Raw genomic sequence first — 15,439 nt, 5'->3', positions numbered from 1 at the left:
TTACAACACAATATAAAAATACTGAAGTCTATCTCTGGACGCCTACATTGAACATCTGCGACACCTTACTCATCATTTCCATTCATACTCTCCGAAAGGCCTACTACATTAGGTCAGAAGGTTCCATTGTAAATATTCGCAATCAGCCTCGCTAATAGAACACACCAATCCATTAATGTACTCGGGAACAAATTCTTTCAGATCTCCAACTCATTAAAATCGATCAATCCGCGGGAAAACTCGAGCCTCCGATTAGTGAGTATTAAGGAGAAATCTGGTTGATATCATCTGTATTTGAATATATTTATGCCACATAATATTTCGGCTAACATTAATGCGATCGAATCTTATCTCATTAAAGGCGTTTTAAGTTTAAAAAATCTACTCTCTATTTGCTGCACCTTCCAATATATGATTGCCAAAAAAAATCTTTCATCTGATGTGAGCGTCGCTGGCAAATTCCTGTACATAACTGTCACCTTAACTTAAACCTGCTTTCAAATGCGTAGCCAAACATTATTCAGTGGTGAAGAACCTCATTCAGATATTTAAATTAAATCATTTCAAACAACATTTTTTAAAAATGCACACCTTAGGTTAATTGGCCATGCTAAATTGTCCCTCAGTATTAGGGAGATTAGCAGGGTAAATAGATGGGGTTAAGGGGATAGGGCCCGGGTGGAATTGTAGTCGGTGATGGGCCAAATGGTCTCCTTTTGCACTATAGGGATTCTATGATTGTATATCTTACCTTCTAACCTCATCCCCACTGTCAAACATTTCTGAAAACGGCAATATGGACATCTCTTCCTTTGTGTTTTGTCTATTTTGCAGTTCTGATTCTCGGTGCAAGTGTAGCGCTTGCTATTCTGAACGGTCCTCTTGAAAAATCCCTAAGGCAGAGAAGTTTGAAAGTTATTTAACGCAGAGAGAAATGAATCCCGTACCGCATGCAGCAAAGCGGAACGCAAATCGATCATCTATATTTCTGCCCAGGCATTCCCCACCAAGAAATCCGCGCCAATAACAACTCTCTTGGTATCTCTTTGCACCTTTGTTTATCGTTTTATTAATTTATCGCACAATCTATTATTTATTGCACATTGTTTAAAGATTAACGTTATTAATAGGGTTTCCCTCATTCCTCCAGCCGTTTGCTGGGTCAGTTTAGCTTAATGCGATCTGAAATGATGATATAACTTGAGTAAGAGTTTGTGAAATAACCCAAAGTCGCGATTGAAAGTACCTTCCGAATTCCAACAGTGCGCCCGCTTTAACTCACCTTACAACTTTCACAGGTCAGTAGACCATAATGATAACCGGATACTTTATCTCCACAAACTGGACACAGTTCATCCAGGTCATCATCATAAACGTAGTCCATCACCTTGAATTGACGGGCTGCACAGAAGGAATAAAAATTAGGTTCGGCAGTGGTTTTTTTTGCTTTAATTGCCACACACGCAAGGGGGTCGAAGCCGGGTGGTCCCCGAAATGACCGAAGTTCAGAGGTAACTGGATTTTAAGAAATGCCTTTTTGTTTCCGACGCTGCCGAAGACAGTAATTTATAGAAAGCTCACACATCAGTTTGCCATGGAGACGTTGACCAGCCCACAGACGTAACCGAGAAATGCTCCTATTGAAGCATCGATAACAAATGATTATTGGGGGTGGGGGCGGGGGGGGGGGGCTGGTAGTTGTGTACGTTTCCTCAGGAGTACTCTCCATCTCACATTTATAAAGGGATAACACAAAGTGAAATTCAAATATCTTAATCATTAAGCAAATGAGCACTTAATTTAATATTTTAAATTAAAAAAATCAGCGCGTTCCACAACATAGTTTGTAAAAGCTGTCTTTAACATCAACAGATATTGTGATAGAATCGCGTTCTCCTTTAGCTTTCCACAAACTATTAATAGATAGATGCCTATAGGATGGCATTGCATTCAATACATTCTTAATGCGACATACATTAATTAAATCAATAACGACTCAGTAAAATCGTTAATACAAATCCGTCTAGTCCAGCAACGAAGCAACTAACAATAATAGATGCTAAAACCTGAAAAATGTTGATGTTCTGCTTATCCTGGGACGGAGGAGGAGACCATGCATTGGATGAAAAAGGGAGTTGAGGCTCTGAAAAACTCACACTAAAATACAGGCTGGAATTGATCAGGGAGGACAAACGCCAAAAAAAAGACAAACTACGCGGAAGAACCCGAAATTCAGAATATAGCAAGAAGCAAACACGCTAAGACCTCCTCCAAATTGTTTTTTTTGGAAACTGAGGTGATTTGGTTTATTCTTACTTGTTAATTACTCTTTTGGAAAGAAAAAAGTTGAATTATATCCTTCCTCCAATTATCAAGAAAAGTAATCGCCCGTGTCGGACAATATTCGGTTAATGAGCCGTGTTTCTCCTGTAATTAATATTGGAACTCGCGGGTCTTACAAGAGGCATTGAGCGCCATGTACCTATTCTTATGATGAGCCCATTGAAAATGTACGGCAGTAAGTCTGAGCCTGGGCTCATATTATTGACTACAATCAGTGTCAGGATTAATACCTGGCCTAATACCATATATTTAAGGAACAACCTAAATTCAGTGTTGGAATGATACTCGTTTAATATTTACCCTGGTGTTCCCGAAAATTATAGCGGTTTGGTTCCAAATCATTTCGCTCCGATTATTAATAGTACGGATAAAATAAGGTTGCGGATACTCCCATTACTTTAGTCTTTGAACATGCTAAGAATTGTAAGGTCAATTCTCTTCCTAAATATTAATGCTGAATTATTGCACTCCTGCAACATTTTGGACAGAGTATCTAATTTATTGTTTTCGAATTTGTCTTTTTTTTGAACGGGGTGATTTTAACACAGTCATGGGTGAACTTCAGTCAATACTATGCTTTGGGATGAACATGTATCTTTAGAAACGAAAGATGCTGCAGCTGGACGATTTACCCAAGACCCGAGACCGATTTATTCAAGACGATTTACCAACACAAGTACAACCTTTCGCCGAATTAATTTATTCATCGATAGAGTGGAAAGAAATTGAAACGGAAGTTTATTTTGAATATTGCGTTTATTATAAATTTACATGTGGAAGTCATGTAGCTGAAAACAAAGTGAAAGATAGCCCCCCCCCCCCCACTTCCTTTTCTCGTTGCCTTGGATGAAAAGACGGAAAAATTGGGATGTAATATGAGTGAGTGGGTTACAGTTTGATGGTGTAACGGGCAACAGTCCTGTTTATTAATAGGAATTACTGCAGCATAGTAAAAGAAAGGTGATTAGAACGAAGCGAGAGGCAATAGCGTCAAATAGATTAGATCAGAAAAATCAGGCCAAAATATAAGTCGACGGCAAATAGCAGGTTACACCTGGAATTTATCGCAATATATTAAAACGCGAGGATGGAAATGGATCCGAAAGCTAAAGCAAAATAAGTTGACTCTGCTCCGTTGCACCGAAGCGCTGCTCAGTAAATCAATAACTAAAATAATCATTTGGGTCAATGCAACGTTTTGTAAATATCAAGAGTTTGACAGAAAATTGTCCCGAAATTAATCTGATGGTATTTCATTAACTCAAAATCCTTCTGTGTATTTTAAAATTGCAGGGCAATTCTACACAGAAAGTTAGCAAATACCATGAGTGAACCCCACATTATTGTGGGGTATTTTTTCGAAAACTATGTCAAAATTTAATTTCGCCCCGCGAAATCCCGAGCAATTCACAGGAGAAGTAAAGGTGACGCCTTTTATGTTCGGTTTCAGAGACACCTGTTTAATTCAGAAATCCGCATACAACACTATACTGTCTGAAGTCAACACCAAGCCGTGAATAAATATCTGTCTGAATTCAAAAAAGCCACTTTGTTAAAGCCAAGATCAGCTACACAAATCCGCATAGAAAACTTCGCTAACCAGCAGTTTCTGTGCTCGCTTGGAACAGTTCAATGGCATTTCTCAGACCAGGATCGCGTCGATTTACAACCTGTCAAAAATGTCCCCGTGCATCAGGCAGCCACCGCAGCGAGACACATGTATAACTGCACCGACACCAGCCATCGTTTAAACCATTACATTTTAAGCAGTATTGTTATTCCAGAGAATTAAATGTGGAAGGATGGTTCATTCTGAAGTAAGAAGCGCCCTTTTCAAGATAAGAATTCACTTGAAACCCTATTTGGATTTTCAAAGACAAGGAAATAGGGAAACCTGGCGGCTAATTGGGGTCATTGTGCACAAGAGATTAAATATTAAATGTGATGTTTCAGAAGGACTTATTCAGGCTACTTCCTTCAGTCCCTCACAGTAACTTTAAATCTCTGGTAAGAAACTAAAACATATCCGGGAGACTGACTTGGTTTAAACTGTGTCTGCAGTTAGGAGATAATTTTTTTTCACTTGAAGGATAGATTTCTCACTGACGGCATTGGAAAGGAGAAGTCGCGCCTAGATCTAATTTACCCCAAAATGTTCGGCTACCTGATCCCTCTACATAGTGACCAATCCACCTTACTGAGAACTTCAGGCTGACTGAAGAGAGCACCACCCCCACCCCACCCGGTCCACAATGTGCCTGAGATCGGACCTTGGGCTGATGCCGCCGCTGAAACTTGCCCAGGTTGCCTTCAAGCGCCCACAGGTAAGAGGTGAAGAGTGGGCGGGTCCCAGTCCACTCCTCGCCCCCTCCTCGCCCTGACTGGATGGTTGCCGCCATGACTGACAGCTCCGTGCACTAATCAGGTGCTAGGTCTCTCCCCGGCCGCGCTCACTGATACATTTAGGGGCCAATCAGCGTGCAGCTCGCGACCGCCTGCCAGCTGACCCTGATTGAGCGCTCAGTGTCTGAGCTGAACTTTAAATTCTTAGAAATTTAGCGACCTCAAATAGTATTTAGTTCCTGACTTCTTGTACCTTGCGTTACGTGGTCACTGACATTATTGTCATTGTTCCTGACACTTATTCCTTGCTACAGTTGAGTAAGTAGGTATGCGTTTTATTCTCCAATGGCCCACAGTCAAGCACTGCATTAAAAGAAAATCACACTAGGTTGGTTCTTGGGATGTGGCAAGGCCAACATTAACTGCCTGTCACTAGTTGCTCTGAGAAAGTGGGAATATGCCTTTCGTTTTGAACATTGCCTGTCACTAGTTGCTCTGACAAATTTGGAATAGGCCTTTCATTTTGATACTGCTGAATGTCTTGCTAGCCCGTTTTAGAAGGTAATTGGGAGTCAACGAGATTGATGTGGATCAAACCTCACGTGATCCATACTCCATAAGAACAGTTTTCTTCCCTAACGCACACGTAAACTGGTTGGATTTTTATGACAATTTGACAGCTTCACCGCCACTTTTACAGATACCGTTTTATTTCCTGATTTTTAAAGTCTGAGTTCAAGAATGATTAGGAAATTTTAAAAAAACACAAGAAGGACCAATTGCATATTGAAGTAAGGGCTGTGGATTGATGGAGAATAGTGGATGGGAGGAACAGGACTAGTTTCTAATCTAATTATCTTGATTTCACATGTGAACATTTAAATTAAGTTTTAAAATGGCTTTCTTTCCTTGGAATTTTCTTAAAAGAAGAAGTGGTTAGCTCTTTGAGGGTGGTTTGACCTCTGAGTCCTGCTTTTGACATCGCCAATGATTTGTAATGACATTTACAACATCATACAAATGATGTCTTTTGATATTGCTAAAAGAATACCACTGATCCTGAATGTGCAGCTAATCCCCAGGATTGGTCACAGTCAGTAGATACTACAATTTAAGTATAAGATTATAATTTCTGTTTTATACTTTCAGTTGTGCTTGGCATTTATCTTGAAATCTAGCAAACACAATTTTTTTTTGTCAAGAATTTCAAAGATTTTCAACTTTCAATGCTAGTTCATGAAAACGACCAAAGTTTTTTAAAGTCAGCAGAATTGTAAGGTTGTTATCTATTATCCATTAAATGCTGTGTCTGTTAATGCTGTCTGCTGTGTCCTACGATTGATCAGAGGCTAATAAGGCAAATACATTATAAAATTCATGAAATATTTAACAAGTCTGTGGCTGTCATGTAACTTATCCCTTTCTGTGGTGATACTTTTTAATTTCTTCTCCCTCTTGTGCTTCTTTCTTCTCATGAATCTCCTTTCTTCCTGACATTCATTCGTTTATTTCTCCCTTTGCTTACAATATTTTTTGCTATCACTGTTTTTAAAATTTTTTTAATTGTTCTTTTGTTGCTTCTGCCTTTTAATTCTTTATCTATTTTTCCATTACTTTTATTTTCTCTGCTTTGTTTTATTTCTCTTTATGTTTGACTTTCTTTCAGCTCATCTATTGTGTCTTTATTTACATTTTTTTATTTTGCTGACTCTGTAATATCCTGAGCTTTGTCCTGCTTTATCTTTTGGCTTTGTTCCTGAAGTGTCTGGATGCTGTTTTTATTTCACTTCTGGATCTGTCTCAGTGGCCTCTCCTCTTCTGTTTGCCTTTGTCTCCCTTCTCTGTCCCCCAGAATTACAAGCGTTGAGTTAGTTCGTCAGCACAGAAACATGAATGTCGCCACTGCAACATTCCAACAGCTGTTGTTGTTCTCATCCCTAATACACGATCTTTTACGTAAAAAAAGTAAAAGTTACTATTTATTTTAGGTATTTTTGAAAGAAGTAAGAAGACCCAGAATATTGGACATAATCTTCAACCAGGTAACTTTGAACCCATGTTTGATAATATGAACGTGATCAGTAATTACTCTAGGTGCATCATTAGAAGAGGAGGGACAGCTTAATATAAAATGTTTTCAAATGTTCTTGAGACAAATATAAACTGCTCCTTCAAACAGATTAAGGGATTTATCAGAATATTTGCTAATAATTTTAGTTAATCTTTTTGCAAAATCATTCACTTAATACATGTTGGTAATAGAGGGTGATTGAAAAAACAATGACTACACATGTAAGCAGGGACTCCTCCACATTTCAAACTTTCCTGTATATCAGAAAAGGTAATGGAAATAAAAATAATCACATTTCAGTCAAACGTCAAAGCTCTTCACACAACAAATCTTTTGAAAAGGGAAATGTGCATTACACAACAATTGGTTCACAGCTCTGAGTAGGATAACATAGTAATGCTGTATTTATATAATATCTGTATATATTTTAAAACAAAACTTTTAGCAAACTAATTTCATGAAATGTAACAATTAGCATTTACTTTTAAATAAACATACATTTATTTATTGAAAATCCTGTTATTGATGTAATTTTAAAAACAGGATAAACAAGGGACACTGATGTAGGTGCAGCTGGGAAACCAAAAATCTTTTATCCCAGTGAACACTGAAATGTTAATCAATTCAGTTACCACAGTACATTAAGTGCAGCATTCTCATTGTCAATGTAACCCAGTGGTAGTTCATTCACAAATTATAGTTAAATTATTTCCCTCAGAGAATGCAAAGCCTGGTCAGAAATTTCTGTGCAGCTACCTTTCCAATTCTGTTTAAAAATTGACTATTTGTCAAAATATGTTTGAAGTCTTTTTTTAAACCAAGCACATAATAGAGATGTGAGAGCTTTGCACAGGACCACTCGCTAACAGAATCTCATTGCATAACTACTGCTAATATTTTTAGTACACTTCTTACACAACAGTAATCCACTGTGCCTTTCCTGCTATGTTAGGAAGACACTGATCTCTCCTCCCTATGTTGGTCTCCCACAAAATTAAATTTTAAATAAACATGAATATCAATGTAAGTGTTTATAATAATTTGGGAATAGTTTAATACAACTGTATTTGGAAAATGTGTGCAAAATTAAATGCTGACATTTTCTTCAGTATTGAATATATCTATTTGAATAAAGATGTAAAGTTTGGGTAGAATATGAGGCATCTAATAGGTACTCTTTTACTGATTATACACGTATCACAGAGATATTCAGTCTCACAATAAGGAGATGCATTGTAATCAAACTTAAGATTTATTATTTCCAAACACAATTTATGATATATGATGTGTTATGTTGAACACGCACAACAAATAACCCTCCTGACCTCTTCAATAAAAAGATTCAATGTAAACAATATCTTTGGGAGTTCAAATTTAATCACAACCACCCCAATATCCTTGAAATGTTGTAACTTGAGGCTCTATTAAACCAGAACAAGCATTTCTGCTTTAAGAAATATTTGTAAACAATAAACCATATGAGAAGCATAGAGGACATTCGTCTTTTAAAACTATTTTCTTGAGTTGTTAACTCTGGTATCACTGGTTGTGCATGACAAATAACACAACCTCTCAAATCAACATTGTAAATGGTTTCTTTAAAACAAATACAAAAATGTCCTGAAAAATGTATGAGTTTGACAAGTATAAATTCCTTGGATCTCCACAATAAATTAATTTGGCAATATATGACATAATTTAATCTGTTTCTGAGCTCATGTAAAACAAATGGTGATCACTTACATTTGTCCTTTTTATTTATTTGAATATCTGTAGCAGTTTAAAAGCATTTGATTATCTGCTTACCTATTTATAATTTATTATTTTAAGTACTCTTTTGAAACAGTATATTTATAACAAAATTGACTTATGACAACTATGTTTAAAATATGTTATTTATTGGTGCTGTACATATAGTTCTCGAAAAATATACACTGTTAACCCTTTTTTTCAAGAATGTGTTTTCTATTGATTCATTTTTGCTGCTGCTATTGCAATGTAATTTCCCTTCTTAAAAAAAACAAGCAAGTGGCAAACATGTACTATTTGCATATTAATACAAAGCGCATGAGCATTCTAAAAGGTTGGAGTTTTAAACAAAAGACATTTGAAACATGCCCAAAGCCCTGTTAAAACATCATTGGCTATGTCTACATAACTATATATATTTTTATAAGGACAATATTAAAGAAACTTTTGGAGCAATTTTAAACATGCAAAGCAAATTTAATTTTTCCAAGTTCCATAGTGTTACTTAAACTAAACTGTACAATAGTGAAAACTACATGTCTTTGTAAATGAGATGATTTGTACAGTATGAATGTGAGTCTGTTATGTATTATGTGACACAGTCTTCACATCTAACATTTTGACAACATTATGTCTGCTTTCAAAAACATGGCTGGTTCTTTCAATCTTTCTATTAATGATCCATTTATTTCCAAAGTTCACTTTCAGAATCGAAGTATCTTACATTTTGCCATTACTTATCTTGCCAGGTAAGATTGAAATAAATCATTCAGGTTGAATTTTGTTTATTTTTGTTGAAACTTGGACTGGCAATGTTTCTGGCATATCTTTATACAGATGTTTACCATCATGATAATGGCTTAAAAATGAATAATCCCTGTGTTTGTCACCATCCTAGACACCCTACTATTCCCAAATTCAGTTCTACTTTTAATGAACTTTGACATACTTGAGTATAAAATGTTCTGTAATTCAAAGATAATCTGCTACCAAAACAAGATTTTATAATCTCATAGTACAGAATCACAAATTTGTTTATTTAACCAGTACTGTAGTGTTTCAAGTCTCCTATGTATCACATCAAACCTTAATAAATGTTTGAAAATACTTACATGAATCTGGAGCAGTTTGCTTGATGGAACTGCAGGGAGCAACCAAAGAAGCACTACCAGACATTACTCCTTTCAGAGAACTTACTCCAAACAGTTTTAGTTCTGGCCTAGTTTTTAAAAAATCTTTCAATTAAAAAGAAATCAAATGAGTTGGAAAACTAAGATGGTATGTTTGTTACTGAACTCTGATCAGGATGTGTGTAGTGCTGCAGTAAACTGCACAGGCCAGATCATGATGGGGGCTAATCAGAGGAATAAGGGACTGTTCTAAATATTTGATTGGCTGTTTTGGTCAGGTGACCTCATAGAAAATGATAAGAAGTCCTGGTTACAAACTGACAGAATGGCAGATAAGGTTTTTTTTTAAACACAGATAATACAAAAGAAATAATTAACCAAGCCGAGTGGAGAGGGAATGAATGGAAGAATTTTTCATCGTGAAATGTAAAGGAAGCCTGTGTAGGAAGGACTTACTGATTTCATTCCCTTAAATGGTTAATTGTCTATTTTCAGCTTAGATTCATGACTAGTTTCAGTTTTTTCATGATGAATTGTGAATGCCAAAAAGGATTTCCCGTTGAAATATAAAATTACAGTGCACAGTTCACTCTAAGCTTGGAAAGCTGTGTGGGTAGGTGTAAGTTCATTTGAACTAATTAACAAACTTATTTAAGAACTGATATTTGCAACCTGTTGGATAACATCAAATAAAGTTATTGAAAATGCATAATGTTTGCAATATTTTACTGTAGTTATGGAAAGTGCATGACTCTTAATTGTTTTTGCTAATGTAGTACTTTTACCATAATATTTGTTAAATCAAACAATATTAAGGGAACAGCAATAAGGACTTATGAAACAACCTAAAACACTTCACAAAGGGGATAGATTGATTACCAAGATGATATTGAGAGAAGATGGGTGAGGTGACCAAAGATGTGATTGAAAATTAGGTACTGAAGCTTTTAGAAGATCTGGGAGTCTGAGCAAGGCAGAAGGTTTAAGAAGGAAATAACAGAATGTTGCTCTGCCATAATGGCCAAAGCATTTCCGTCAACGATAGCGTAAAGTTTAATGGGGTGAAACACATGCAGTCTAGCCTTCAGAAGAGCAGAAGTTGTAAGCCCCCCAGTATTTGGTGGGCAGGATTAGCAGCAGGGGCACAGTCCCAAAATGGCTTTCCCACACCAGTAGGATTTCCCTACTCAATTATCCCTGCCCACACCAGTAACATAACAATAGTCCAAAGATGTGTTTATTAGGTGGATTGACCATGTTAAATTGCCCCTTAGTATCAGGGGGGACTAGCTAGAGTATAGGGATCCTGCCACGCAATTACAGGAGCACCATTATAATACATTATCATATACTTACTGAAGCTTCCCATAGATAATTGCAGCTCCCAGGGTAAGAGGGTCATGCCTGGGAAGTAGCCTGACATTTTCCCTGGAACTGCACCACTGGCAGTGGCAAGGGGGGCGTGGTTGGGAGGAGGATCCCATTTCAATGGGATCCTTGTTTTCTTCCATTTTAATTTTTTTTTACTTTGGGCTGCCCTTTGGGAGCTGTATTCGCTGGTGGAGTGGGCTCATCAGAACCCCGTCCATCAGTGTGACGTCCTGGGATGTGCCACCTTTTTTTTTGGCAAAGTGTTTGAAAAATGTTGGCAAAAGCCGGTGAGCTACACACTGCTTTTCCCTCACACTTTACCAAAAAATGGCAAAATTCTGCCAATTATGTTGGTGATAGGAAACAAATGAAAAGCAGTGAGAACTAGGACGTTACCTGATAAATACCATATATTGGATGGTATGTGGACAGTGGGTTTTGGTATTTATACACCACATGGTTTGAAGACATTAGGCAACCCCTCAAGATGCTGGAAAGTTAAGCCTGAGGGTGACTAATGCTTGGTTATTTTGAACAAAGACCTTGATAAGATTATTGGTGCAGGAAACATCTTTCATACCTGCAGGAAGATGTGATTGTTTGCAAATAAAATGAAGCAGTCTTGCTGGGCCAGATAACCCTTCCCATGCTTAAGGTTCTTTGTGTCCTCATTTTAAGAAATTTGCTGCACACTGGGTAGTACTGTGACAATTTATAAAATTTATTTGTAACTGAAGTGAAGTAACAGAACATGTGCCACATGAAAATATAACATTTCATGTTGGAATTCTTCAGGCCATTGTAACAATATCAGCTGATATTAATAGTGGACAAGTCAGGTCCCAGAGTGAAACCTGGCTTGATGGATCCTAACTTTGTTTTTTTTTAAGAAACCACGGAGGCAAGTAACTGAAAAAAAAGTTCACAGGAGTCTGCTGATGAACTTTTAACAGAATAAAACACTTATTAAATAAGAAAAATGAATTATATTGCACTAGACAAAAAGGTTGGAAAGTATCTCAATACAAACACAAGATGATTCCAATATTCACTATTCCTTTTGCCCCAGCAATATCTCTACAGACACATATAAAATAACTCCAAAGTAAATGACAAATAAGACCAAAACAGTTTCTGTGGCTTTTTCAACATCCCCCACTCATTTGTCACATTATGAGCCAACAGGTCTCTTGTTTTTCTCATGAGGGTTTCCATTCTCCACATTTGAAGAACCCGCCTTGGAATTCTCTTCAAGTATCACTCCCACTCAGACACCTTCAACAAGGACCCACCTCCAGTGTTTCAATCGTTCCTTCTGAGTTTCCTTCCTTCTGGATTTCTGAGTACACTCAAGCTTCACCTTCCAAGCACACTGAGGTTTTTGGCTGTGTCAAGCAAAACAGCATTACTCCATGGAGTGACAATCTTAGACTACTGGCTCAGATCTTCTGGGCTTCTCTCGAGCCTAATTTGCTTCAAATCTGCTCCCTGCAGCTCTTCCTTTAACTTGGAGCCTTTATCTGTGCTTCTGTTGTTTATGTTGACGCAATGGGATCTATCACTGATCACTTTCTTCTGGCACCTCTGTCTGCCCCAATATCTGGTTTGGGACTCCCTCCGTGGTTTGGGACTCTCTGTCTCTGCCTGTCCTTCCCTTGTCCTGCTCTGTGAGACACTTCCTCAGGAATGGTGCTTTGTTTCAGGTTATCGGAATTGCAGTTTTGAGCCATTTCGCTTATACTTTTCCTTGGTTCCGCGCCTAAAGAACATAAAATCCACTAATTGCACTTGTGCGTCTATTTCCCTGCTGGCATATGCGCAGAAGACCCAATCTCACCGTGAATTGTAATTCCCGAACTGTGACTCAAAACCAAGGTAAGTATTGGATTTTACTACAGGCTGTTATTGCATGTGGGGTGAAGGAGGCTCCAGGGCTTTAGGTTTTTTAGTGACATGCTAATTATGACATTTTTTAGTTTGAGCATACAGTATAGGTTTTGAATATTTTGTTCTGTTTGAATCAAAGAGAAGTACATATTGTACTGCTCGTGGCAATATTTTTGTGGAAGTACCCAAAATGATAGGGGATGTATCAATTCATTGGGTTTCCCTGGTTGGGCAGAAAATAGCAGATGGGTAGCAGTATGTTCAAGGTTATAACCCACTTGTAGTGTTTGCCATTTGAGAAAGTCTCATTGTTACCAATGTCCAAATTTCGATAGGTCCTTGGTAGCAGAGCAATGCTAGTTTGGGAGACACCTTGAGCAAAGTGACCTGGAGATGAGTTATGGGGCTCTTACTATTCCCAGTGACCTGGATTTGACAATACAATGCAAATTGATCAGATTTATAAATAATGATCAGTCTCAGGCTGGGATAAACAAGTCTAATAAAATATCCAATGAGTTGCAAGAATATGGAACAAATTTTCAAGTGGGCAGCATTGTAATAGTTGAAATTTGTTTCATGTAGGTGCAAGAACATTGCAAATTAAAGTAGGATCATGCTTTTAAGAGGATCAACAATGATTTGCAATTATATAACCATTTCACCATAAGTAAGTGTCTGAAAGTTTTGCACAGCGCCGTAGTCAGAATGGACTTTGAGTTAAAGCATGAGATACAAGACGGGATGGTGAAAAGCTTCCTGAAATTACCCGGTTTTAACAAGGGTCATGAGGGTGGGAAGGCAGAAGAGTATGAGGAAGAAATGCCATGCTTTGGACTTTGTGGATAGCTATTAATAATGACTGAAGGAATGTGGGGTACAAGGTCACAGTCAAAGGATTCGTTGGAGTGTGTGTTAAGCTATAAGAGATTAGGGATGAGGAAGGGAAAGGAGATGAAATGTCTTAAACATGGTATCAACATTATTAATACATCTTAACATTAAACAGGAGAATTTTAAATTTAAGACGTTGGAGGGACAAGACCTATGTAGGTCAGAACAGGGTGAAGGAATAATGCAGCATAGGACACAAACAGCAGAGTTTTGGATGTGTTTATGCTTATGATGGAGGCAGGTCAGAATGGTTGATAGTTGAGTTTGAAGATGACACGTGAAAGGATGAGGTTTCAGCAGCACAAGAGCTGAGGTAAGGGCCATGGTAGACAGTATTCCAGGTATGGATGTGGGCAGTGCTGCAGCGGTGGAGTGTGTGATCTTTCTGATGCAGAGGAAATAAAAGTTGCAGCTTTGGAAGATGTTGTCAAAGAAGGCTTGGAAAATTGCTACAGTGCGTCTTGCAGATGGTATACGTTGGTGTAGCATTGTGCACGGGTGATGGAAGGAGTGAAAGTTCAAGATAGTGGATGGTTGTGTGTGTTCTATCAGGTTTAGCCTGACTTGGGTATGGAATCAGGAAGAATATCAAGTCTGTGGTTGGCTGAAAACCATGGTTTCAGTCTTCCCAATATTTAATTGAAAGAAATTGCAGTACCAAAACTGGCAATCAGGCAAATGATCTAACAATGCAGAGATGGTGGAGAAGTTGAGAGAGTTAGAGGAGAGATAGAGTTAACTATCATCAGCATACACGTAGACGGTGATTCAGAATCTGCAGATGATATGCAGAGGAACAACATGTCGATAGGGAAGAGGAGAGAACTAACTTGGAGTTGGGCCTCATAGACAACATGAGTTTAGAGTGTATGGAGTAGTTGCTGAAGAGAGTGTGGGTTCTTTGCGAGGCCAGATGGGAGTTTATGGGGTGGTGAGCAATGGAAAGATGGGAAGGAATGGAAGCAGTTGAACAGGTGGTCACAACCCAAGTGACAAATTCCAAGCTCCTATTTCCTTGGTAATGAATGGTGTTGAATTGATTTGTATTAATATGAATTGATTTGTAGAGACAGATTGAAAAAGATCTGTGAGAGATAGTACAAACATTATGGTGTATTAATATAAAATAAATCTGAGGCCACTGGTCTGGTCAGGCCACAGTTTATAAACTATGACTTGGTCTGGTAAGTGTAAGAATGACATCAAAGGAACATCTATAGGTGAAAAACTGTAGAGAATACATGTACAATGCCTGACATGTGGTCCTGACAGGTGAGGCTGCCTGCCAGGAGTGTTCATTTATAAAATTAACCTTATTGTATAACTATCAGCTGAAAGAAAGAAAATGGTTTATGAACAAACATGCAGTGGTAAAAGCTTGCATCTAATCTGCACAGATATTGGTCTCTGCTAAAATTGTGATGCATTTATTTCTGAGTAAACCCGGTGGATGCCTAAAACGTATCGATATTTAAGTTAGTCCTTAAACCTATTAAGGGACTCTTTTTTTCATTGTTGATGATGAATGAGGCAGGAATCTTCAGCACCAATAAAAGGCAAGTGATTTTTTTTTTTAAATCCCTTTCAATGGAGCAAAGAGGAGCGGGAGTGCTTTGATGCCTGCGGAGATGTAACCAGTGCCCTAACTCAT

General features: G+C 37.8%; 1 protein-coding gene across 1 annotated transcript in view; it reads right to left on the bottom strand.

Annotated features, from left to right (window-relative positions):
* Positions 1–9,682, bottom strand: part of LOC145358431 (nuclear receptor subfamily 5 group A member 2-like) — an 83,556-nt gene extending 73,874 nt beyond the window's left edge. The window contains exons 1-3 of the mRNA XM_080212501.1: positions 9,619–9,682; positions 1,283–1,401; positions 752–893 (exon numbers count right to left, since the gene is read on the bottom strand). Of these exons, the coding sequence (XP_080068627.1) occupies positions 752–893; positions 1,283–1,401; positions 9,619–9,682 (325 nt within the window). The remainder of the gene's footprint in view (positions 1–751; positions 894–1,282; positions 1,402–9,618) is intronic.
* Positions 9,683–15,439: the final 5,757 nt, after the last annotated feature.

The sequence above is a fragment of the Carcharhinus amblyrhynchos genome, chromosome 25 (assembly GCF_965287045.1).
Source record: "Carcharhinus amblyrhynchos chromosome 25, sCarAmb.v2.hapA, whole genome shotgun sequence".
Classification (NCBI taxonomy): Eukaryota; Metazoa; Chordata; class Chondrichthyes; order Carcharhiniformes; family Carcharhinidae; genus Carcharhinus; species Carcharhinus amblyrhynchos.
This window is presented reverse-complemented; position numbering and strand designations above follow the sequence as displayed.